Genomic DNA, 23,612 nt, shown 5'->3' with positions numbered 1-23,612 from the left:
TTGAATTGGACAATTTTGTCCACTCCTACTGGGGTCCTTTGTGTGTTGTTGGTGTACAATCTGTAAGGACCCATTCAGACCACGTTGGTTGGATGTTTACAGCTGCGCTTCATTCTTGCCAAGAATTTGGGTCTTCCTCGCTGAAAACTATTGTTGAGAAACGAATCAATGCAATCCGACAAACGAAGAATAACGCATAGTAGTGAACAGGAAGCTTTCACTGGACAACCGAAAACCTCCTGCAATGAGCTCCTTGACCATTCAATAAGTCTAGTCACTCCCAGTGTTCAGTTAGCTAACACTAGCTAGCTAGCTTACACTCAGTTGAACATTTTGGTTGTGTTCCAAATATTAACTAGTTAGCTATGACATCCTCCATGGTAGTCCCTGTTATTGATGTGCAAAATGATAATTTCAAAGAACTGTGGCCTGCTATGGTCCTTGCAATCAAGACTGCCTCCTTCATTGCACTGGATACAGTAAGTGTTACAGCGAGCTTTGCAGACAAACAGCTGTGGGTACATTGATGGTTTACGTCTTTATGTAAGCCCATTGACACATATAATGTCTGCATGTTTTGTTTCAGGAATTGAGTGGGCTTGGAAGCAGAAAAGCTTTGCTGGCAGAGTGAGTATGGTTGATTCTGGGGGTTTCTTCATTATTTAATGTAGCTAATGGGGTAAATCCATTTGAATTCAGTCACTTTTTGACAGACCCCCTTTTGATTTGAACGAAACCTCCCATGCATTTTGCCAATTGTAGTAGTTTTTAGAAAGCGACTCTGGACCTGAGTACCAACACATTCAAGAGATAAAGGTGGTCAAAGTTGACCCATTTTGCATACCATACCATGAGACATCCATCTTTTCAATAGGCTGAGATTTATATAATTTACAAGCTTATACACAGGGTTGTCAAACTATTTTCTATAAGTATTTTCTTTTATCGTTAACATCAAGTCTATTTACAAAAAACATGTACATTCCTATTTTTTTCTTCATATTTGCATATGTTGTAGCTTATAGTTGATTTTACATCATCTAAGGTTTTTGTTGTGCCCGCTATCGGTTCAGACACAACATGCTCTTGGATACAGGGTGGGTGTCATGTTTTGGCTGATTAAATGTACTAAAATGGGAATAACATTGAAATGTCAACTTTAAAATGGTACTACAAAGATGGAGGTCCATACTTGTTGACTTGAATGGGCATATCTGTTCCTTTAAATTATACTGTCAAACTTCCATAGGAAACGCTTTGAAATATCATAGAAAATACATGATTTAAGTTGATCTTTGTTGTACTAATTAGATGTTCAAATTTCAATTCAATTTACATTTCGATGGTATACCAGCTAAGTTGCAGTGGTCTGAAGGGATAGGTCCATTCTATGAAATCTATTTCTAGGATTGAAATGACTGCCACCCTGTATTCAAGAGCATGCTGTCTCAACCGATGGCAGGCACAACACAAAAACTTCAGATGTGAAATAGGATCTAAACATATGCAAATATAACATCTGATACTATTTTGATTAAATGATCAAACTCAACCGTTTCTCTTTTCCGGTGATGAAGAAAGACATGGATGTCTCATGGTATGGTGGGGTATGCAAAATGGGTCAACTTTGACCACCCCTATCTCCTGAATGTTTTGTCATTCAGGTCCAAAAATGCACTTTCTGACCACTTCTTCCACAGGCAAACATGTATGGAAAGTTTTGTTTAAGTCTAAAGGGATGCTGTCAAAAAGGGATTTAATTCAATTGGGTTTACCCAATGTACAATCACTATGATATCTCAATCTCAAGATTTACATTAGCTCTATCTCTGTTTTCATTTTAAGATGCATAGAGGACCGTTACAAAGCCATATGCAATGCAGCTCGCACACGCTCAATTCTCTCCCTTGGGTTTGCTTGTTTTAAGAAACTTGAAAACAAGGTAAATGTAACCTTTGCACATCCTGACATTCAGAAAGCTTAACATAAAATGTTACATTGTTTTATTTGATGTATTATATCTCTTTCCAGGATGATGATACGTACCTTGTCCAGGTGTACAACCTGACGTTGCTCTGCAGTGAGGAGTATGTAATTGAACCACAATCTGTGCAGTTCCTGGTGCAACATGGATTTGACTTCAACAAACAATATGCTGAAGGTGTCCCTTATCTCAAGGGCAATGACATGGTGAGATAAAGTTTTTGTTGTGATCCGTCATAGATCCTGGACTATTCCTTATTTTTACATTTAAGTGGTGAAGTGATCCAGAGTTCTGTTCCTTTCTTGTATCCAGGGAGGGGATTCCCATGGAATAAACATGCGGATGCTGTTTGTGGAACTCCTGCGTGCTCGCAAGCCATTGGTTCTACACAATGGCTTGATCGACATGGTGTTCCTGTATCAGTGCTTCTATGCACACCTGCCAGATAAACTTGGCACTTTCACTGCTGACCTGTCCCAGATGTTCCCAGCTGGGATATATGACACCAAGTACGCCACAGAGTATGAGCTGCGCTTTGCTGCCTCTTACCTTGAGTATGCCTACAAGAAATGGTTAGTACACTAAATATGACACATCTAGCCATACTACTACACATTCAAGGAAGTAGTTACAGTATTTTTGTTGCTCTTTTTTTCCCACAGTAAATTGGACAACAGCAAGTCTCTTGAGGTTGGTGGTAATGGACACCATCTGTTCCTGGAGTTCTGCAAATACTCAGGCCACCTGTCCAGCTATGTGGACTTCAGGCCCTGCCTGGCCGGGTCTAGCCTGGAGGGACCGCTGAATGTCTGCCAGCGTTTTTCTGTAAGTACATCACTTCTTAAACTTGTTGGCAACCCCAGATTCTATTTTAAAGGATCCCAAAAATGTGTGCAATAATGATCAGCACTGGGGCACTTCATGGACTCTTATGCAATAACGAGTGTATAACCAAGCTATTTTTCTAATGATAATAAACTGAATCTGAACAATGCAGTGTCTTGACCCTGTTACACTTCAGCTGACACACGTGTAGTGGGGTAATATTTATCATAAGTATTTTATATATACACACCTCACTCGTAATAAGACTAAGCAATTAACCCATTAAATTAATTATCTGCCTACATAAGATAACTAGCAATATGCAAGTATTATGCATTTAGCCGACTAAGATCAAGGAATGGTAATGAGTAGCGAATATCAAAGCAAGTATTATTTAATAACTTGAATGGGTTCACATACAAGGCAAAGCCTAAGTTACAAAGCATTATTCTAAGCATGTTGAGTGAGATAGAGGTGCACCATGGCTCATGTGAGTGTAGGTATCGCAGCACATCAGTTCAGGAACAAAAAAGTTAAAGACCCTTTCATAAGCATCTGAGTTGTTTAGATTCAAAAGTTAACCTCCAATCAGATATCAGACCTGTAAAGACAACAGAACCTCTGCTTCTCAGGTGTGACAATGGGGGTTGGCAAGATAAGAGAATGCTTGCATACAGTTGATAAGAGTCACTTCAGGGGCTGTGCTGCCATACAAATAATAAGTCCAATTTCTCTATTTTGTTAACTTACAACATTCTGTATTTTGTAGGCTTACGGTTGGTGCCCCAATGGGTCACTGTGTCCCTTGTCACATGACACTGACCTCATCATCCAGCACGATGAAAAAAACAAGGTGGAAAAGAAAAAGAAACGGAAGAGGAAAAGAAAAAACTCTTCTCAGGGGAACGTGGACTTTGAAGGTGCCTCCGAGAATAAGCAGGCCCATATGGAGCTGAAGGATGGAGAGCAGGGCCCGGACCAGGTGATCCCTGACACAGACAGCAAACCTCCCCCTGTCACAGAGCAGGTAGATGGGACTCCGGCACAGGGGTCAGAGAGCGGTGAGAAAATGACGACAGAGAAGGTAGAGGAAGGCAACGGAGTCGCAGAGCCACAGGCTGTGTCTGCAGATGAAGAAATGAAGACTGACAAAGAAAAGGTGGAAGGTAATGGTGTGTCAGAGCCACAGCCTCTGGCCACATCTGAGGCAGCGAAGAAAGAAAAGTCCAAGAGGAAGAAGCTGGAAGGAGGTTCCCACCGGGCAGGGTTCGATGCATTCATGACCGGCTACATCTTCTCCTATGCCACCACTCTGACAGAGAGAGTAGGTGAGCCACCGTGTTCAGAGTCCTGGCTCCCTGAGTGCCTGAACAAAGTTTACCTCAGTGGCAAGTCTGTCCCAATGCATATTGTCAAGAGCACCTTCTCCAAGTCCTCCAAGGCTCACATGCACAAGATGGACATTGTGTGGGGAAAAAGCTTTTCTAGCAGTGTGGCTAGCAAAGCAGAGGGAGCTGTATAAACATTCAATGGAACCAAATGTATTCCTGGTTTATAATAAAGCATTTTTAGTTAGACATGCTTTGTTGCACATTTTAATGTTTGTTGATACAGTTATGTTTCAATAAAAAGGCTTTTCCTTGGTTATGACAAACATGGTAATTTGTGTCTTAAAACAACTTGATGTGAGGTTTGGCAGGAAAAGTGAGCTGATTTCACATTAGTCCTCATCAGCCTGTAGTGCACTCGGTATGACTATGTTCATAGGATCACACTGAAATAAGCACAAGAAGCTAAAGTTAGCCATTTATTTAAAAAACGATTGGACACATGTTCTTTATCAACGTAAAAAAAAAAAAAAGTCGAATTGAATTGTAAGCTCTTCAGCTTTGCCTGAAAGATCCTGTTACATGTTCATACATCAGCCAAGATGGCAGAAAACAAAGGATAGTTCTAACATCTCTATCACACCATGGCATCTACACATGCCTCATACAGAGTAAGACCTAAAAAGGAGATTGAGTTTTACATCAAAATAGATCCTCTATGTAAAATTATCCTGATGCAGTTTACATTTATTGCATAGAAATTTAGTGATAAAGTTTACTAAAATGTTTTCCTTTCAAGTGCAGAGTATTTCAAGAGACCAAAACATGTGCCAAGGGAGTAGTGAACCAAAGTGAGTGAGTGATGCATCCATGCCAACTAGTGTGTGTGAGTGATGCATCCATGACAACTAGTGCTCCTTACACAACTTATACCCAACAGAGCTTTCAACTTAAGGCCAAAATAGGACCCACCTCAACATAAGTGTGATCACACATTCAAGCCACACCTAATTCCACAAGTTTTCAACACGACATATCATTCAGAGAACTATAATTTTTCATGATGGAGGACGGACATAAAATACCACCCCCCGCCCTCAGTTCGTCAGGGCATGGTTCTACAAGGTGTCCAAAGCATTCCACAGGGATGCTGGCCCATGTTGACTACAATGCTTCCCACATGTGTGTCAAGTTGGCTGGATGTCCTTTGGGTGGTGGACCATTCTTGATACACACGGGAAACTGTTGAGCGTGAAAAACCCAGCGGCGTTGCAGTTCTTGACACTCAAACTGGTACACCTGGCACTTACTACCATTCCCCGTTCAAAGGCACTTAAATCTTTTGTCTTGCCCATTCACCCTCTGAATGGCACACAAGCCATGTCTCAATTGTCTCAAGGTTTAAAAATCCTTCTTTAACCTGTCTCCCTTCATCTATATTGAAGTGGATTTAACAGGTGACATTAAGGGATCATAGCTTTCAACTGGTCAGTGTCATGGAAACAGCAGTTGTTCCTAATGTTTTGTACACTCAGGTTATACCAAACGCTTAAATCATAGAAATGTTAAAAAGGTACGTACAAACGATTTCCAGTGCACGTGGGCGTGCACATTTACACAAACTGTATTTGGTTTTACTGCAAATTTAAGAGCAGTCTATTTTTAGTCTCCATAAGAGACCTCTGTAGTCTGGTGAACCACACTCCTTTACTAGCCTTGATATGGTCTGGATCTGGCTTGGGCTCTCCTTTCTGGCAGGCACCATTGTCTAGTACAGAAATACCACTAATCAAGATGATGCAGGGGTGGGGGGTCTCAATGTTGGATAGGCAGTGAGTATGCTGTTTTTCATTCAGAATTCAACCCTTTCTCCCTGGTAAGAGTGTTAGATGTGTTACTTTAATATCATATGCATCTACTCTCCTACATCTCCACATGGGGCAGAAGATAAAACACAATACCATTGAATATCAAGGAGAAGGCAGTGATTTAAAACCAGCATACACACAGAACCTCAAGGAATTATGAGACCCCTGGTTTAGGGGTGCCTTTTTAAGAAATAAAGTAAGTTTCAGTATATTAAATAGAAATATATATTTTTTTAAATCAAGAGATTATCTGCAGAGCATTGATCATCACACGTCATCATTCCTATCTGAGGAGTGTCTCTCGGTTAAAAACGAGTTCACACAAGGCTCCCTTTCTCCTTGACCTGTTTAAGGCCTAGATGATGTCACACTTAGAGGGCGGTTCTGTGGAGGCGTGTGGGGCCGTACATGGCACCAGTACAATGGGATTCAGATGGTCTTGGTTTGTGGCTGGGCTGATGGTGACAGTTGGACAGGGAGTGCTCTGCTGCTGCATGCCCTCCTGGTCTTCAGCCTCCATCTCCTCAGACACAGACACCGCATCCCTACTGTCCCTCACTGGGCCTCCATTCTGGGCCTGCATGGGGCAGCAGACATGTTTGTCCTTGACGTTGTCCTCCTCTGGACTCCTTTGGCTGCTAGAGCAGTCCATAGCCTCTGTACGGTCACTGGGCATGGGATAGAGAGACCCGCTCTCATCTACTCTGTTCTCCTCCTCTATTGTTTCTTTCCCTCCACAGTATGGAGGGATCTCCATCACAGCATATTTCCTGGCCCAGGCGCTGAGCACCTTCTGTCGGACCTCTTGGCCCAGCTGGGCTGGGTCACACTTGGAGACAGTGGCAGAAAGGGGGCAGGAGGCAGGGGGGCAGCAGCCGTCCAAGAGGGCCAGCTGGGGGGAGGCGGGCAGAGAGCGGCACTGTCTGCCAGTAAACCAGGTCTCCTGCCACATACCCGGGTGGATGTGGGCTCCAGAGTGGATCTGGGTCCCAGAGGAGAACACATTGTCCTGAGAAGAGTGCAGGTCGAACATCAGGGAGAACACAGACTTGCTGGGCACGTCGAAGAACTTGATCTTGCCTCCACACAGGTCCTCGCGGGCATTGAAGGGGTTGATCTTGCGGGCCCCTGGCACAGCCCTGGGGCCCGGGTTGTAGTAGGGGTCGTGGACATTGACCTTCCGGCTGGGCTTGCGGGAGAAGATGTCTGACTGGCTGCGGGACAGCCAGATGTTGCGGCGAGGACGAGGTGACTTGGGAGAGATCTTATCATCATCCTCCAGACCCAACGGGTTCAACCTCTTAATCCCCTGGACCTTGTCACCTGGACAGAGAGAGAGAGGGAGGGAGACAGAGACACAGAGCGAGACACAGAGAAAGCGAGAGACCGACAGAGAGCGAGACAAGTCAAATCTCTACTAGACAACACATTGTTTTGAAGTGTTAGTTCCCAATGTAGCCACCAGGGGGAAATATATGCAAAGATATAAAGTACAGGCATAAAAATAAACGAGACAGTCAAATTCTTACATTGAAGTAAATGGCATAGGTCAAAACATTATGGGAAATACATGCAAATAATTAAGATATAAAGTAGAAATACTAAAGTGGACTGGGGCCTCAGAGATTATAGATGCAGAAGTAAATAGTGAAGAGGGATTGACTGGCCAAGGAATGAAAGCCAGCTAAACAAAAACAAAGCCATGCCCTAACATTCCAAATGGCCCCTGAACCAAATTAGAATTGAAATAGGATCTGAGAAAATACTAATTATTTATTTACAACCTACTCAAAGGATACATGGTGATTTCCACATAACAAATAACCGTACTGTATCTTATTCTTTGCTTCACAGAATCAGGTGATTGCGAAACACTCAAGAGGTTAGAGGTTTACGTCATGTTAAATTGTAAGGCAACTTGAACCTGCAAGCAGACACTGCATCATAAATGTTGAGAAAAGGACTGAGGGGACTATTTGGGACAGGGCTTGGGAGGGAAAGGACATGCCTGGCTTGCAACTGGACCTATTTAGAGTAGACCTGGGGTACATCCAAATGGCACCCTATACCCTACATAGTGTGGGTTTTCGTCAAAGGTATTACTCTACAAAAAGGAATAGGGTGCCATTTGAGAGGCACAACAGCTTCTTCCTGGTTCCAAGAAACCATTGCACCGTGCAGCTATTACATGGAAACTGGGTGTCAAGTGGTGCAGGACTGCGGGCTAACATGGCAGGCAAGCTTTTATTGCCTGTAGAAATGTACATTGAAGGGAAATGGATTGCTGAGGGGCATCTTTACACAGTTTGTATTGTTTTAGGGAGTTTGTTAGGTGGTGATGTTTATGGTTTTGATCGTGCATTTGTTATGCTATCCTCATAAAATTATGTTTTGATCATGCTATTCCATAAAACAGTTCCACTGCCATGGCAGTCAGGCTTCTGAAGGGGTTAGATAGGAGGTTGGAGGCATCACCTTTAGGGATGGTTTTCTTATCGTTGTCCTCACTGAGGGGGATCCTCTCTCGTTCAGACTCCTCGGCCTTCAGCCGACACAGGATCTCCTCCAGCCTCTTTACCAGCTCAGGGAACGAGGGTCGCAGCTTGGGGTCCATCTGGAGAAAGTGGACACGGACATGGTGAGGAGTGGGGGGGAAAGGGAGGGGGATACAGCAGCCAGGTCAAACAAGATCAGGGGTACTGCTAAATCAGATTGTGTTTATAGTTTCTATCCCACACAAGAGAATAAAGATTTGGGAAGCAGCTTTGTGTTTTGGGAAAACGGAGAGATTGAGGGCCCACTTACGTTGCAGCAGTTGAAGGCTAGCTGCAGGAAGTCAGGAGGACAGTCTCCTACCATGTGCTGGAAGGCATGATAATCCAGGCCAAAGTTCTATCATAGAGGGAGTGGAGAGAGAGAGAGAGAGGGGTCAGGTAGGAAATTAATTTCAACTAAATCCCAGAGTCTTATGTAATGTGATGGGGGATGAGGAGGACTGAGGAAATGGCGCAATACTCACTTCAGTGCGAGGAAGGTAATCGGGGTCGGCCTGTATTCGGGCAATAATCTCACAGAGGACAATACCGTAGGAGAACACATCCGCCTGGAAACAGAAGAAAACAGAGAGACAGACGTTTGAGATAAGTTCTTAGCTTGAGGGGTTGATGTGTATCAGACCAGTAGTACTGTCAAGTCCTGTCAAGAGTAGAGGTCAAGGGTTAGAGATCAGGGACCTACCTTAAGGCTCCATGGATTGATGAGGATTTTGAAAAACTCTATGGTTGAAAGAGATGGGGCAAAAGGAGTGGCTAACTTACTGCAAATTTAGAAATTATGTGACTTAACTCAACAAAAATAAAATAAATAAAAGCCAAGATCAATGATATAAAGAATGATGGAAAAAAACGTGAGTACTTCAAATTAAATTATGGGCAGAAAGACAAATTCAACTCCATCTTTCATAGAATCAGATGGCTTATTCATCACAAAACCATTTGATGTTGCCAATTATTTTAATGATTATTTCATTGGCAGTGGGCAAACTTAGGCAGGAAATCCCCACGACAAACAGTGAGCAATTATATTAATGTATAAAAAACAAAATGAAAGAAAAAGCTGTGCAAGTTTGAATTTTGTAAAGTTATTGTGGGAGAGGTGGAAAAATAATTGTTAACTATCAAAAATGACAAACCTCCTGGCATTGACAACTTAGATGGAAAGCTACTGAGGATGGTAGCTGACTGTATAGCCACTCCTATCTGTCATATTTTTAATCTGAGTCTAGAGGAAAGTCTTTGTCCTCAGGCCTGGAGGGAAGCTAAAGTAATTCCACTACCCAAGAGTGGTAAAGCGGCCTTTACTGGTTCTAACAGCAGACCTATAAACTTGCTGCCAGCTCTTAGCAAACTGCTGAAAAAAATGCTGTTTGATTTTTTTTGGTCTTTCAACCAAATACAAAGCTATTTCTCTGTAACAAATTAACAACAGACTTTCAGCATGCTTATAGAGAAGGGCACTCAACATGTACTGCACTGACACAAATGACTGATGATTGGTTGAAAGAAATTGATAATAAGAAGACCGTGGGAGCTGTACTGTGAGATTTCAGTGCAGCCTTTGATATTATTGACCATAACCGGTTGTTGAAAAAACTTAAGTGCTATGGCTTTTCAACCTCGGCTCTGAATCCACAATATGGCAATCTATCTAATAGAACTCAAAGGGTTTTCTTTAATGGAAGCATCTCAAATCAAAGTTGATTTGTCACGTGCGCCAAAAAGTAAAATGCTTACTTACAGGCTCTAACCAATAGTGCAAAAAAGGTATTAGGTGAACAATAGGTAAGTAAAGAAATAAAACAGTAAAAAGAAAGGCTATATACAGTAGCGAGGCTATAAAAGTAGCGAGGCTACATACAGACACCGGTTAGTCAGGCTGATTGAGGTAGTATATACATGTAGATATGGTTAAAGTGACTATGCATACATGATGAAGAGAGAGCAGCAGTAGCGTAAAAGAGGGGATGGTGGGTGGTGGGACACAATGCAGATAGCCCGGTTAGCCAATGTGTGGGAGCACTGGTTGGTCGGCCCAATTGAGGTAGTATGTACATGAATGTATAGTTAAAGTGACTATGCATATATGATAAACAGAGAGTAGCAGCAGCGTAAAAAGAGGGGTTGGGGTGCACACAATGCAAATAGTCCGGGTAGCCATTTGATTACCTGTTCAGGAGTCTTATGGCTTGGGGGTAAAAACTGTTGAGAAGCCTTTTTGTCCTAGACTTGGCACTCCGGTACTGCTTGCCATGCGGTAGTAGAGAGAACAGTCTATGACTGGGGTCTTTGACAATTTTTAGGGCCTTCCTCTGACACTGCCTGGTGTAGAGGTCCTGGATGGCAGGCAGCTTAGCCCCAGTGATGTACTGGGCCGTACGCACTACCCTCTGTAGTGCCTTGCGGTCAGAGGCCGAGCAATTGCCATACCTGGCAGTGATGGAACCAGTCAGGATGCTCTCGATGTTGCAGCTGTAGAACCTTTTCAGGATCTCAGGACCCATGCCAAATCTTTTTAGTTTCCTGAGGGGGAATAGGCTTTGTCGTGCCCTCTTCACGACTGTCTTGGTGTGTTTGGACCATTCTAGTTTGTTGTTGATGTGGACACAAAGGAACTTGAAGCTCTCAACCTGCTCCACTACAGCCCCGTCGATGAGAATGGGGGCATGCTCGGTCCTCATTTTGCTGTAGTCCACAATCATCTCCTTAGTCTTGGTTACGTTGAGGGATAGGTTGTTATTCTGGCACCACCCGGCCAGGTCTCTGACCTCCTCCCTATAGGCTGTCTCGTCGTTGTCGGTGATTAGGCCTACCACTGTTGTGTCGTCTGCAAACTTAATGATTATGTTGGAGTCGTGCCTGGCCATGCAGTCGTGGGTGAACAGGGAGTACAGGAGGGGACTGAGCATGCACCCCTGGGGAGCTCCAGTGTTGAGGATCAGCGTGGCAGATGTGTTGCTACCTACCCTCACCACCTGGGGGCGGCCCGTCAGGAAGTCCAGGATCCAGTTGCAGAGGGAGGTGTTTAGTCCCAGGATCCTTAGCTTAGTGATGAGCTTTGAGGGTACTATGGTGTTGAACGCTGAGCTGTAGTCAATGAATAGCATTCTCACATATGTGTTCCTTTTGTCCAGGTGCGAAAGGGCAGTGTGGAGAGCAATAGAGATTGCATCATCTGTGGATCTGTTTGGGCGGTATGCAAATTGGAGTGGGTCTAGGGTTTCTGGGATAATGGTGTTGATGTGAGCCATTACCAACCTTTCAAAGCACTTCATGGCTACGGACGTGAGTGCTACGGGTCTGTAGTCATTTAGGCAGGTTGCCTTTGTGTTCTTGAGCACAGAGATTATGGTGGTCTGCTTGAAACATGTTGGTATTACAGACTCAAATCAGGGACATGTTGAAAATGTCAGTGAAGACACCTGCCAGTTGGTCATCTCTAACATCAAACATGTAAAGTGTGGTTTACCGCAGGGCAGCTCTAGGACCTCTACTCTTTTCTATTTTTACCAATGACCTACCACTGGCATTAAACAAAGCATGTGTGTCCATGTACGCTGTTGATTCAACCATATATCCATCAGCAACCATAGCTAATGAAGTCACTGAAACCCCTTAAAGAGTTGCAGTCTGTTTTGGAATGGGTGGCCAGTAATAAACTGGTCGTGAACATCTCTAAAACTAAGAGCATTGTATTTGGTACAAATCATTCCTTAAGTGCTAGACCTCAGCTGAATCTGGTAATGAATGGTGTGGCTGTTGAACAAGTTGAGGAGAAAAAATTACCTGGCATTACCTTAGATTGTAAACTGTCATGGTCAAAACATATAGATTCAATGGTTGTAAAGATGGGGAGAGGTCTAGCCGTAATAAAGAGATGCTCTGCTTTTTTGACACCACACTCCAAAAAGCAAGTTCTGCAGGCTCTAGTTTAGTCTAATCTTGATTATTGTCCAGTCGTGTGGTCGAGTGCTGCAAGGAAAGGCCTATTTAAGTTGTAGCTGGCCCAGAACAGAGCGGCACATTTTGATCTTAATTGTAATCAGAGGGCTAATATTAATACTATGCATGCCAGTCTCTCTTGGCTAAGAGATGAGGAGAGACTGACTGCATCACTTCTTCTTTTTATAAGAAACAATGTGTTGAAAATCCCAAATTGTTTGCATAGTCAACTTACACACAGCCCTGACACACACACTTATCCCTCCAGGGATTTTTTCATTGTCCCCAAATCCAAAACAAATTCAAGAAAACACAGTATTATAAAGAGCCCTTATTGCATGGAACTTCCTTCCATCTCATATTGCTCAAATAAGCAGCAAACCTGGTTTCAAAAAACAGATAAAGCAACACCTCGTGGCACAACGCCTCTCCCCTATTTGACCTAGATAGTTTGTGTGTATGCATTGATATGTAGGCTACGTGTGCCTTTTTAAAAATGTATGTAGTTCCGTCCTTGAGCTGTTCTTGTCTAATGATGTTCTGTATTATGTCATTCTGTATTATGTTTCATGTGGACCCCAGGAAGAGTATCTGCTGCTTTTGCAACAGCTAATGGGGATCTTAATAAAATCCCAATACCTTCTCATTGTAGGGTTCATCTCGCAGCACCTCAGGGGCCATCCAGAAGGGAGAGCCCACCACAGCCAGCTTCTCCCCCTCACCACTGCAGGCACAACACAAGTACAGGAAGATAAACATTAGACTGGAGGTTACAAGCCTTTTGGGTGAGGGAATAATACAATTCATTACAGTAGATCGGGGCGGCAGGTAGCCTAGCGGTTAGAGCGTTGGACTAGTAACCGAAAGTTTGCAAGATCGAATCCCTGAGCTGACAAAGTAAAAATCTGTTGTTCTGCCCCTGAACAAGGCAGTTAACCCACTGTTCCTAGGCTGTCATTGAAAACAAGAATGTGTTCTTAACTGACTTGCCTAGTTAAATAAAAGGTTAAAAAAAACACCACAATGACTATACAATGACTATTTTTGCAATATCACAACAATTATCAGACAAGCCAAAATATTATTAATAATATTGTTATTTCTCTAACTTTGTTTTGAAAGCAGGTCGATTCTTCATCAGTTTAATATGTAATAATGAAGTCATGGCCTGGAGAGAGAGAGAGAGCGGGGCCTTCTTAACCTGCTCTGGTATTATTAGCCTAGCGTACCAGTTTATTCCAAAACTGTACTTCATGTTCCTGCCTAATCAAATGACCCACCCCTACTGGCACTTGTCCATCCATTTACCTCCCACCGCACATTCATTTACTACAGAGACATTTCACTGGACTTTGACTCAAAGGAGCAAATCTTGATATTCTTTTTGGAGTAAAAAAATAAAACCGTGGGATTCCATTTCAGTGCTGAACTTAATCTTATGTATCGTGCTAAAAACTGTTTAAGCAATGAATGTAAACCAACATTGTGTTTGTATAGCACTGGCCCGTTTAATATATAACCATTACTGTGGAAATGACTTACTCATAGTTGGGAATCTTCTCAGCGAGACCAAAGTCTCCGACCACTGCAGTGTAGCAGTTCTCATCTGACTTGATCAGGCAGTTCTGAGGACAGTGAGCACAAATTCCATTATGAGCTTCTAAAATGACTGACATTTATGGAGGAAAAGGGAAAGTTTCAGTGAATGCTCAATCAGTCATACTTGAACTGAATCACAAATGAACTTGATGTACTGCATGTTGGTCGATTAGATTCAACTCAAGAGGTTTACACCCTGCATGAGTCAAAACACCACGTGGCTCAGTTTCAACCCGCAATAGAAGAAACCGATAGCCAGAGAATCACAATAACGTCAAGTACTATTGCATGGAAACCAGGTCCCAACTCCTATGGTTTGAAGAAAATGCACTGGAACACACGTTACTGTATATAAATGCTGACTAGATCTATTATCTCTGTTTCAGAAAGGAAATGCATCCATCCACAGTCAACTGCCACCCACTTTGGAGGTGAGGTCCCGGTGGAAGATGCCTTTGGAGTGCAGGTAGCCCAGGCCATTGGCGATCTCACAGGCCAGCTTGATCCTGGCTGCCCAGCTCAGAGGCTTGTTGCTGTCCAACAGCTGCTCCAGGTTCCCACCGTTGATGTACTGCAGAAAGGTCGAGAGAGGGGGAAAACAGAACAATTTAGGAAGGTTTCAAATGAGAGTTCAGGAGAAAGTTGTCCTCTATCACAGGCTTTCACCTTGATGTGAGCAAAAGTTGGGTAGGAAAAAGTACACATTATCAGTAAATGTACACTACTGAATTCAATGACTATATCCTGTACATACTCTACATGAGGTATTGCGATATGAAGTAATGTTCTGTACAGACATTGTTACAGCATCCTGTTGGTCATTTGGGGCTATGCCCCGCCTCATTCAGGAAGACCGGTCAAAGTCAATCGACTTACTCTGAGCGCTCTAAACATAGATTGATGCTAATGCCAAGCACAGCTGAGGACAATGACAGACAAGACTAGCTGCTTGCAGAAAAAGCTAAGTGAATTGGAAATCCACTCAGTAGTTTTAAAAGTAGCTCTGTCGGCTCTAAAATCGGGAGAGGCTTGGCTGTCCTACACAGAACTAGCCTAACCTATATCATGTAGTGTAGAATGATTAATCCATCCACAAAACAAAAATATTTGGAAAATAACTACGGAGAGAAATTCAAGTAGATAAGGGTAACGAAAAGAGAGAGACTGGGGTCCCTTGACTGACCAGACTTCTCTGGGCCTCCCTTGTGATTCTAGACTGGTGTGTTTTAGGTTTCTTGGCAAACTGTCAATTAATACATAGAGGACTTCTAGAAAAGAGAATATTAGTCAAAACGCGTCTGTCTTCTCCCAGTTGGAACTGTAAATAAATTAGGTATGTGAACGAAGACTAAACTCCCTTAGCCTGTACCTTTAACAGCTTAACCTTTCAATGGAATTTAGCCCGCCCAAAGCGGAGGTTACAGCATCACTCACATTTGACTTGTGCTGCAGTCTTCTACCTTTGTTCAGGTAGAATGTTGGAAGTAGGCCTAATAAGTAAACCTAGAAACACACCAACTCAAGTGTGTGTGCGCGTGTCATTTGGTCTTACGCACTGAAAGGCCAACACGCTGTAATACTCTCTCCCCTCTGTCTGGTCTCTCCCCCTGCCCTGCAGACCATCCCCAAACCAATTCCAGACGCAGGAGAGGATTACAGCTTGTTTGCCTTACAAATTCCTCTGTAGCCCCCCGCATCTGTAGTCTGCCAGCCTAGCGCTCCACTAGGAGCCTCCACTTCACAGGGGTAAAGCCCAGACAAATCCTGCTGCCAGTCGGTCAGTGCGGACATGATCCACTCCATGCAACCTGTAGGTTGAGGCGACAGTCTCCAGATCAGATGAATGAGCCAAGGCCAAAAGTTAGGCACACAAGGCCACATCAACTCACCTCCACCCCAAACCCTGACAAGGTAACCTGGAGAAGGAAAGGCCATTAACACATGATCAGAGAGCAAGAATAGTGGACTGAAGGATAAAAGGGCAGAACCCAGGCAGTGAAAATGTGAATGACTCAACAGGATATGTTGATGGAGAATCAAATCTAGCAATGTTTTCCACAAGCGCCAGCTGTCGGCTAAATGGACAATAACAGACACATTGTCAGCTGGCTACTTTTCCCCCACTTCATTAACTAGGCTTCTTTTCATTTAAACGTTTCAATTGGATAGTCAGAAAAGTCTGTATAGCCTTTTTCCACTAGAATGAACGATATGCATCTTGTAGTGATCTATTGATAGCACAGGCCCCTGTCAGTCACAGCCAGCGATGACAGGCGCCTGTCAGTCACAAAGCCAAACTTCTGGTTTGCCAGTCTGCTGTCTGACCTGCCGCTCGGTACCGGTGTTATTTTTGTGCGCTGTGGTTGGCTGCGGTAACATTTCTTTTCATGGAGGAGGGAGAGCATGATGCTTCTTCGTCGTCTCCTGTGAGTGAATTTACATGTCCCATGTAATGTAAGTGTTAAAGATGAGTTGGAATCCACGTAATTATTGTTTTATGGCACATTCATTTACATTTTCTTTTGTGTGTTTAGCCAGCCACAGATTAGAAGACCAAACAGCTTGTGCTGAGTAGTTTATAAAAGGTGTCAAACTGACTGAATAAAGTCAATCTCCTACATCCCGCTTTTCTATTCATGAATCATACAACGTAGTTATATGTCCATGGCATCAGGACACATAAACCAAAGATCGTTTGTATTTTCCTAGGAGTCGAAGCCTGCCAGTGACCGCTAAAGTGACTCGTCAGCGTAGCCCCATACAGTCACTGGTGTAGCCTAGTGATTGGTTGTTTGCGAACGGACGGCATTCGTTTTGCCCATTCTAACGTTCAATCGTACAGTAACTGAATGCCCAGATGCCTTTTTGCTTGCTTTATATAGCAAGCCATTGCTAAGTGACTGAACCATTTTAGTGAACTGGCCACTGAGTGTATAATGGTGTGTAGACAGTATATTAATAGAAAAGGTGTACAGCAGTAGTTATATAGGATGAGCCATAACTAGAATATAGCTTATACATATAAAGTGGGTAAAACAGTATGTAAACATGATTAAAAGTGACCAGTGGTCAATGACTATGTACATAGGGCAGCAGTCTCTGATGTGCAGGGTAGAGTACTGGGTGGTAGCTGGCTAGAACAGTGATTAAGGTTCAGGGCAGGATACTGGGCGGCTAGTGGTGACTGTTTAACAGTCTGATGGCCTGGAGACATAAGCTGTTTATCAGGTCTCAGCTTTGATGCCCCTGTACGGTCTCTCCTCCTTCTAGATGGATGAACAGGCCGTGGCTCGGGTGGCTGGGGTCTTTGATGATCTTCTTGGCCTTCCTGTGACACCGGGTGCTGTAGATGTCCTGGAAGGAAGGCAGTGTGCCCCTGGTGATGTGTTGGGCTGACCATACCACCCTCTGGAGAGCCCTGTGGTTGTGGGCAGTGCAGTTGTCGTACCAGGCGGTGATACAGCCCGACAGAAGTTTGTGAGGGTCTTTAGGGGCCAAGCCACATTTCTTTAGTCTCCTGAGGTTGAAGAGGCGCTGTCGGTGTGGAGGGACCATTTCCGTGATGTGCATGCTGAGGAACTTGAAGCTTTTGACCCTCTCCACTGTGGCCCCGTTGATGTGGATGGGGAAGTGCTCTCTCTGCTGTTGACGTTGAGGGAGAGGTTATTTTCCTAGCACCACTCCCAGGGCTATCACCTAATCCCTATAGGCTGTCTCATCATTGTTGGTAATCAGGCCTACCACTGTTTTGTCGTCAGCAAAGTTGATGATTGAGTTTGTTCTGTGTAGAAAAGCCCATGTTTAACACTTGATTCATTGTTCAAATCATACCTGTCGGTCTATTATTAATGGGCGCTTGATTTTGTATAAAAGCGAAGGTGCACAAAATGTTTGCATATTTTTTTTTCCTTAAGTATATTCCCTATTGAGAAACAATATGTTACTTGACAGAACAACCTTTTTTCTTCGATTTTAACCACAATAAACTCAATTGAAAGGGTAGACAAGACAATGTTTTCTGTCTTGATTAGTAATCTACTGCCTTCCATCAATGTCTCACCAACAGTGATTGATTGACAGGTCTGAAACCCTACCAACTCTGCCTCAAACATCCCACCCACAGTGATTGATTGACAGGCCAAACTGTTAATGGGATAGATCATCCATATTACCCTAAGTGTCCATAGCAGCAGAGACACTAAAATACATCATTTTAACAAACATTGTGGCAATTCATATCTTGCAGTAAAACTAAACATGACTTGAATCTCAAGAGAAGACAGGTTTAATGTTAAAAAAGGTAATCTTACTTAGAAAATAGTAGCATAGCCCTAGACAATATCCAAAACAACTAACATACATAAAACACTGTTCTAGGCAGGTGCAACTCTTAGAAATCATTAACTGATACACTTAGCTGAAGACAAGGCTTTCCCTGAGCCTTCCTGAATTAAAGCTCAGAAAGCCAGAAAGGAAATGGGAATTAATGGTCTCGTGTGACCACTGCGAGCAGCTTCAAATAATGGTCTAATCCCCCAGTGGCTCATGGATTACCCAGATTATAATGCTCCTAATCGGTCTTTGCCTAATGTGTAAACTAGGTCTGTCAGGCAGTGGGAAGCAGAGCAGAGGTTAGTGTGCCGACCCGACGGGCCCTGGCAGGGCCAGCGGAGTCAAAGGGAGTTTTGATCGGAGGAGCAGGGCTTTACACGGAGCACGTGATTCTAAATGGAAAAATGTAGGCACACACAAAGAAATTTAGGAACACAATAAAAAAATATAGGAGGTAATAAAGCTAGAATCCTTCATTTTTCTAGGCGCACTGGTCCTCCTAAATTAAAATTCTAGGTCACACAGAATATTTAGGCATATATGGGAGTAAAATGGTCACACTGTAGAGCCCTGATGAGTGATTGTATCTCTAAGCCTCTGGCTGCACGGTAACTTGACTCTTCATTTCCTACCATGGAGACTTATCAGGCCCGTTGCTAAGGTCAGGATCCAGCCAAAGCAGACAGTGCTGGTAGCTAGCAGCTAGTTCTGTTTATACAGCAGTAGCAGCAAAACATAACCCCATGATGCCGTGTTTTCAGTATTCACAGCCTGGCTTGAGGCTGCTGACACCACAGCCCCAGGAGACTGGTGTGTGAGAAGTTTCCCCTCTCTCCCAGGCTTCATCTCCATGGATCCACATATTGGATAACTTCCTGCCATCATTCACTTCACACGAGTGCTTGGGCTCAGATGGGGCAGTCAGTCGTAAAGCTACTCCCCTTACTAATCGACGCTTATCATTAGCACAAGGCTATCTATTTGGATTACATGGACACGCCGACTCAGTCACACAGATAGGTTAAAAATAGGTCAATCTTGAAAACATAACCCTTAGCCCTAATGGAACCCATCCCCTGGCTTTTCATTGAGAACATCAACACAGCTTTATTTGCTCACATGTAAACTATGCAGGGAAACACAAGGTTCTTTCAATTACAGGTTGCTGTCCTTCTGGGCGATGCGGCACTGTTTAGTGTTCACCTGAAGAAAAACCCTTGATAAACATTCACAGTCACAATAACTTTTCATTATAATCATGGCTATGAGGTCACCCTTCAGTGGGTTATACTTATCTGAGACTTACATTACCTAACAAGCTGACCATACTGCAACAGGACTCAATGAGCAATATGACAGTATTAGCTACATTACAAGTAAAACGCCTTTAGGCCTATACTGATGCTAGAAAACCCATCATGTTTCTAGAATCACATTCCATGATAGAGTGGATGGAAAAACAGAATAAGAAGACAGTGTCCCAACTTCAACCTGAAACACGACAGCAAGCGGCACAGTCATGTTTCTGAGGTGTAGGCCATCTATACAAGGCTCGAAGTCACAAAGAAGAACAGTGGTTCCTCTTACCTCAGTCAGAGCATGGAGCTGGCCTTCCTGAACACACACACCCATGAACCTAGAGGAAGACAAAGACATCAGTCAGTTATTGTTTCTATGTATAATGAACATTTCATGAGCTGAAATAAAAGAAAAAAGCCCAGACATTTTCCATACGAACAAAAAGCTTATTTCTGTCAAATTGTGCGCACATATATGTTTACATCCCTGTTAGTGAGCATTTCTCCTTTGCCATGATAATCCAGCCACCTGACAGGTGTGGCATATCAAGAAGCTGAATAAACAGCATGATCATTACACAGGTGCACCTTGTACTGGGGACAATACAAGGCCACTAAAATGTGCAGTTGTCACACAACACAATGTCCACCAGAGCTGTTGACAGAGAATTGAAAATTAATTTCTCTACCATAAACTGCCTCCAACGTTGTTTTAGAGAATTTGGCATTACATCCAACCCGCTTCACAACCGCAGACCACGTGTAACCACACCAGCCCAGGACCTCCACTTCCGGCTTGATCACCTGCGGGATCGGCTGAGACCAGCCACCGGACAGCTAATGAAACGGACAATTATTTCGGTCTTTAACTTCTACGGGGATCGGTCCCCCCCCACGGGACGGTTGAGCTAATATGCGCTAATGTGATTAGCATGATGTTGTTAGTAACAAGAACATTTCCCAGGACATAGACATGTCTTATATGGGCAGAAAGCTTAAATTCTTGTTAATCTAACTGCACTGTCCAATTTACAAAGATAAAATGTAGCATAGTTTTGTTTGATAAAATACATTTTTATATTCAAAATGTAGGAAATGGATTCTACAGTTTGAACCCCCTTGGCTGCACCCCTGCCCAGTCATGTGAAATCCATATATTAGGGCCTAATGAATTTATTTAAAATTGACTAATTTCCTTAAACTATAACTCAGTAACATCATTGAAATTGTTCCGTTTATATTTTTGTTCAGTATATTTACCACAAAATACCATGAGAGACATGTGGTGGATGCATATTTATGGATCTCCTGTTATGCTCATCTCATGTTGACATGACAAAACTAAGCTATGGGGTCTAGAGTTTAAGATTTGAGTGGGTCTATATGTAGCGCAAAAAAAGTATTTATCTGGCCCAAGGACGACAGCATAGTCCTTTCGAGAGCAAAATGACAAAGCTCTTGGTGGTTAAATACTTCTGCACTGGAAGAAAAGACCCAACAAGAGCGGTGCAAACAAGAAAGTCATTTTCTAGGGGGAAACAAGGCTCACTCTCTTGACCCACATTCCATCTCTTTTTCTCCCTCTTTTTTTTGAGCCACTGCTTCCAAATCTTAACAGGCAGGAGTCACAGTCAAGGCAGTCTGTTTTTGTAAATGACAAACTGGCTGTATGAATATCCTAACACACGAGCCAGGCTGTACGCACAGCGAGTGTTGGCGCACCTGAGTTATGACCCAATAAACGCGAGACAGAACTTTGTGGGTTCTTCGAAGGATTTCTCAGACAAAGAACCCCTCAGAATTCTCTTCTCAGCCAACCACCACAGAACTAACTGCCACAAAGCTGTGATTGTAACACAGCACACACCGACCATCTCTTTCCTACCCACCACCTACAGCAGTGAGCTCTGTAGTGTATCATGCAAAGCCCCGGTCAGCTTAATCCATTTGAGGATAGGAAATTCAGATTGTTCCATATTATTGTCCATGACAACATAAAACATTGTCATACAATAATAAATCCAAAACTATTTGTTCTATCGTGATGGGTTTGGTTAAATATGTATGTGTGCCCATTTTGCAGGCTCCCAACTTAATACGAAAATAAACGGCTTTGATGAGAAGAAAGTGAAAAGGGAAAGGTTGTTCCTCATAAGGGAATTCATGTCAATGAAATTCAAACTCAGGATGTTGTTCCAGAAAATCCATTGTTAAATACTGTGGAACAGCGGAGATCAAGGTCACACCCCATACGTAAAATGTATGCACGCATTACTGTAATTCGCTTGGGATAAAAAGAGTCTGCTAAAAGGCATATTTTTAAGCAATAAGGCATGAGGGGGTGTGGTATATGGCCAATATACCACAGCTAAGGCCTGTTCTTATGTACGACGCAACACGGAGTACCTGGATACAGCCCTTAAAATCGTGGAATATTGGCCATATACCACAAACCCGAGGTGCCTTATTGCTGTCATAAGTGATTACAAACATAATTAGAACAGTAAAAATAAATGTTTTGTCATACCTGTGGTATACGTTCTGATATACCCCGGCTTTCAGCCAATCAGCATTCAGGGCTCGAACCACCCAGTTTATAATATTATTTATTACCCCACTGATTCCATTACAAAGGGGAGGCTACTATCATTTTAACAGAAAGCTACAGATCAAAGTATCTTTCAAAGATGAAGGATTCACAAATGACTGATACTGAGTCACTTTCTAGAAAAAAAAGGGATTAGGCTATTAGTCAGAAAATGACGCCATTTCTGAATATGGCACCATAACGGAACTTTTCTAGCCCTGTATTGTACCCATTTTTTGAATAGCCCCTTGAGATTATGTTATTAAAAAGCTGGAATAATTTAAATCAGTAACTGACCAAGAATTAAAAAGAATTGTATAATATCGCAGAAGGCATTTTATTTCTATGTTTCTCCAAAGGACAGATTGATATTCAAACTATACAAAATATTGAGGATGGTGGCGTGCCAAAAAAAAATCAACTGTCCAAAATGTAGTGGAAGACTGGTGTTTTGTTTCCTGTAGGTCACCTGAGGATATTGGGATGGGACAGTCTGTTCATCAGTTGGACTTCTCTCAGCATGTTGGCTCGGTTACTGCTCAGTTTGTTCATCTTCAGAGCCATCACCTGGCCCGACACTCTGTGGCGTACCTGCAACGAACACAACAATCCGGTAATTTAGGCATTATCTGAACGCTTCTCTTTAACACTACCGTTCCCTTATCAATATTCCCTTATCATAGGGACACTTTTCTCTAAACATTATCATTATTCCAAGATCATGAAGAACGGTTCTCTCTATTTCTGCAGCAAAATGAATGTCATTCCACATCCAGAACAACGGGAAGTAAACCTAGTCTATTTCTCCTGTGAATTAGGTCAGTCACTGGCCTTCCTTGCAGCATTAACTCCAATGTGATCAAAGATGAGTGGCTGGCTTTGATCCACACATTGGTGCACTAGAAAGAATACTGAGCCGAGGCCAAGAATATGAATGTTGTGATAGGCTAACACGTAGGTTACATATCACAACTACCTAAAATGTAACCCTTTTCTTTGGCAGAGAAGGCAGAATACTTTTCTAACTACAACAAAACAAACATAAAACTATTTCCCAACAATCAGAATGATTTGCTTCCTCAAAGCCATAACAACCACAGGAAGTTATGAGCCAGGGTGAGAAAAATAAGCTGTATCTGCTACTGCTCACTTCCTCCAGATGAAATATTAAGACACTGAAACCAGTGAATAAGAAGATACTAAGTCTCAACTCAGGTCGGTCTGCGAGTACAGTAACAGATACAATGCATATCTGGTTATATAGCTAGTTTACATTTGTTGGAGAGTGGAGATA

At 42.9% G+C, this 23,612-nt stretch overlaps 2 protein-coding genes across 4 annotated transcripts in view; one reads left to right on the top strand and one right to left on the bottom strand.

Moving 5' to 3' along the window:
- The first annotated feature begins 48 nt into the window (after positions 1-48).
- On the top strand, positions 49-4,452 carry LOC111956714 (target of EGR1 protein 1). Its single transcript, XM_023977252.2, has 7 exons — positions 49-479; positions 587-627; positions 1,846-1,942; positions 2,032-2,190; positions 2,297-2,556; positions 2,647-2,809; positions 3,579-4,452. Exons 1-7 carry the CDS (start codon positions 366-368, stop codon positions 4,329-4,331), a joined length of 1,587 nt encoding a protein of 528 aa, XP_023833020.1. The 5' UTR covers positions 49-365; the 3' UTR covers positions 4,332-4,452.
- LOC111956901 (dual specificity testis-specific protein kinase 2) overlaps positions 3,579-23,612 on the bottom strand; it is a 38,807-nt gene continuing 18,773 nt past the window's right edge. For all 3 annotated transcript variants that reach the window (XM_023977602.2, XM_023977601.2, XM_023977603.2), the window contains 9 exons: positions 22,788-22,909; positions 20,021-20,069; positions 14,526-14,672; positions 14,045-14,127; positions 13,142-13,226; positions 9,025-9,108; positions 8,811-8,897; positions 8,481-8,619; positions 3,579-7,328 (listed from right to left, as the gene is read on the bottom strand). In XM_023977602.2, the coding sequence (XP_023833370.1) occupies positions 6,361-7,328; positions 8,481-8,619; positions 8,811-8,897; positions 9,025-9,108; positions 13,142-13,226; positions 14,045-14,127; positions 14,526-14,672; positions 20,021-20,069; positions 22,788-22,909 (1,764 nt within the window). In that variant the 3' untranslated portion in view covers positions 3,579-6,360. The remainder of the gene's footprint in view (positions 7,329-8,480; positions 8,620-8,810; positions 8,898-9,024; positions 9,109-13,141; positions 13,227-14,044; positions 14,128-14,525; positions 14,673-20,020; positions 20,070-22,787; positions 22,910-23,612) is intronic.

This window comes from Salvelinus sp. IW2-2015, linkage group LG32 (genome assembly GCF_002910315.2).
Source record: "Salvelinus sp. IW2-2015 linkage group LG32, ASM291031v2, whole genome shotgun sequence".
In the NCBI taxonomy this organism is placed as follows: Eukaryota; Metazoa; Chordata; class Actinopteri; order Salmoniformes; family Salmonidae; genus Salvelinus; species Salvelinus sp. IW2-2015.
This window is presented reverse-complemented; position numbering and strand designations above follow the sequence as displayed.

Coding starts and splice junctions, on each gene's coding strand:
- LOC111956714 (XM_023977252.2), top strand. CDS start 366: ATGACATCCTCCATGGTAGTCCCTGTTATTGATGTGCAAAATGATAAT. Junction 480..586: donor CCTTCATTGCACTGGATACA/GTAAGTGTTACA, acceptor GTTTTGTTTCAG/GAATTGAGTGGGCTTGGAAG. Junction 2,191..2,296: donor ATCTCAAGGGCAATGACATG/GTGAGATAAAGT, acceptor TCTTGTATCCAG/GGAGGGGATTCCCATGGAAT.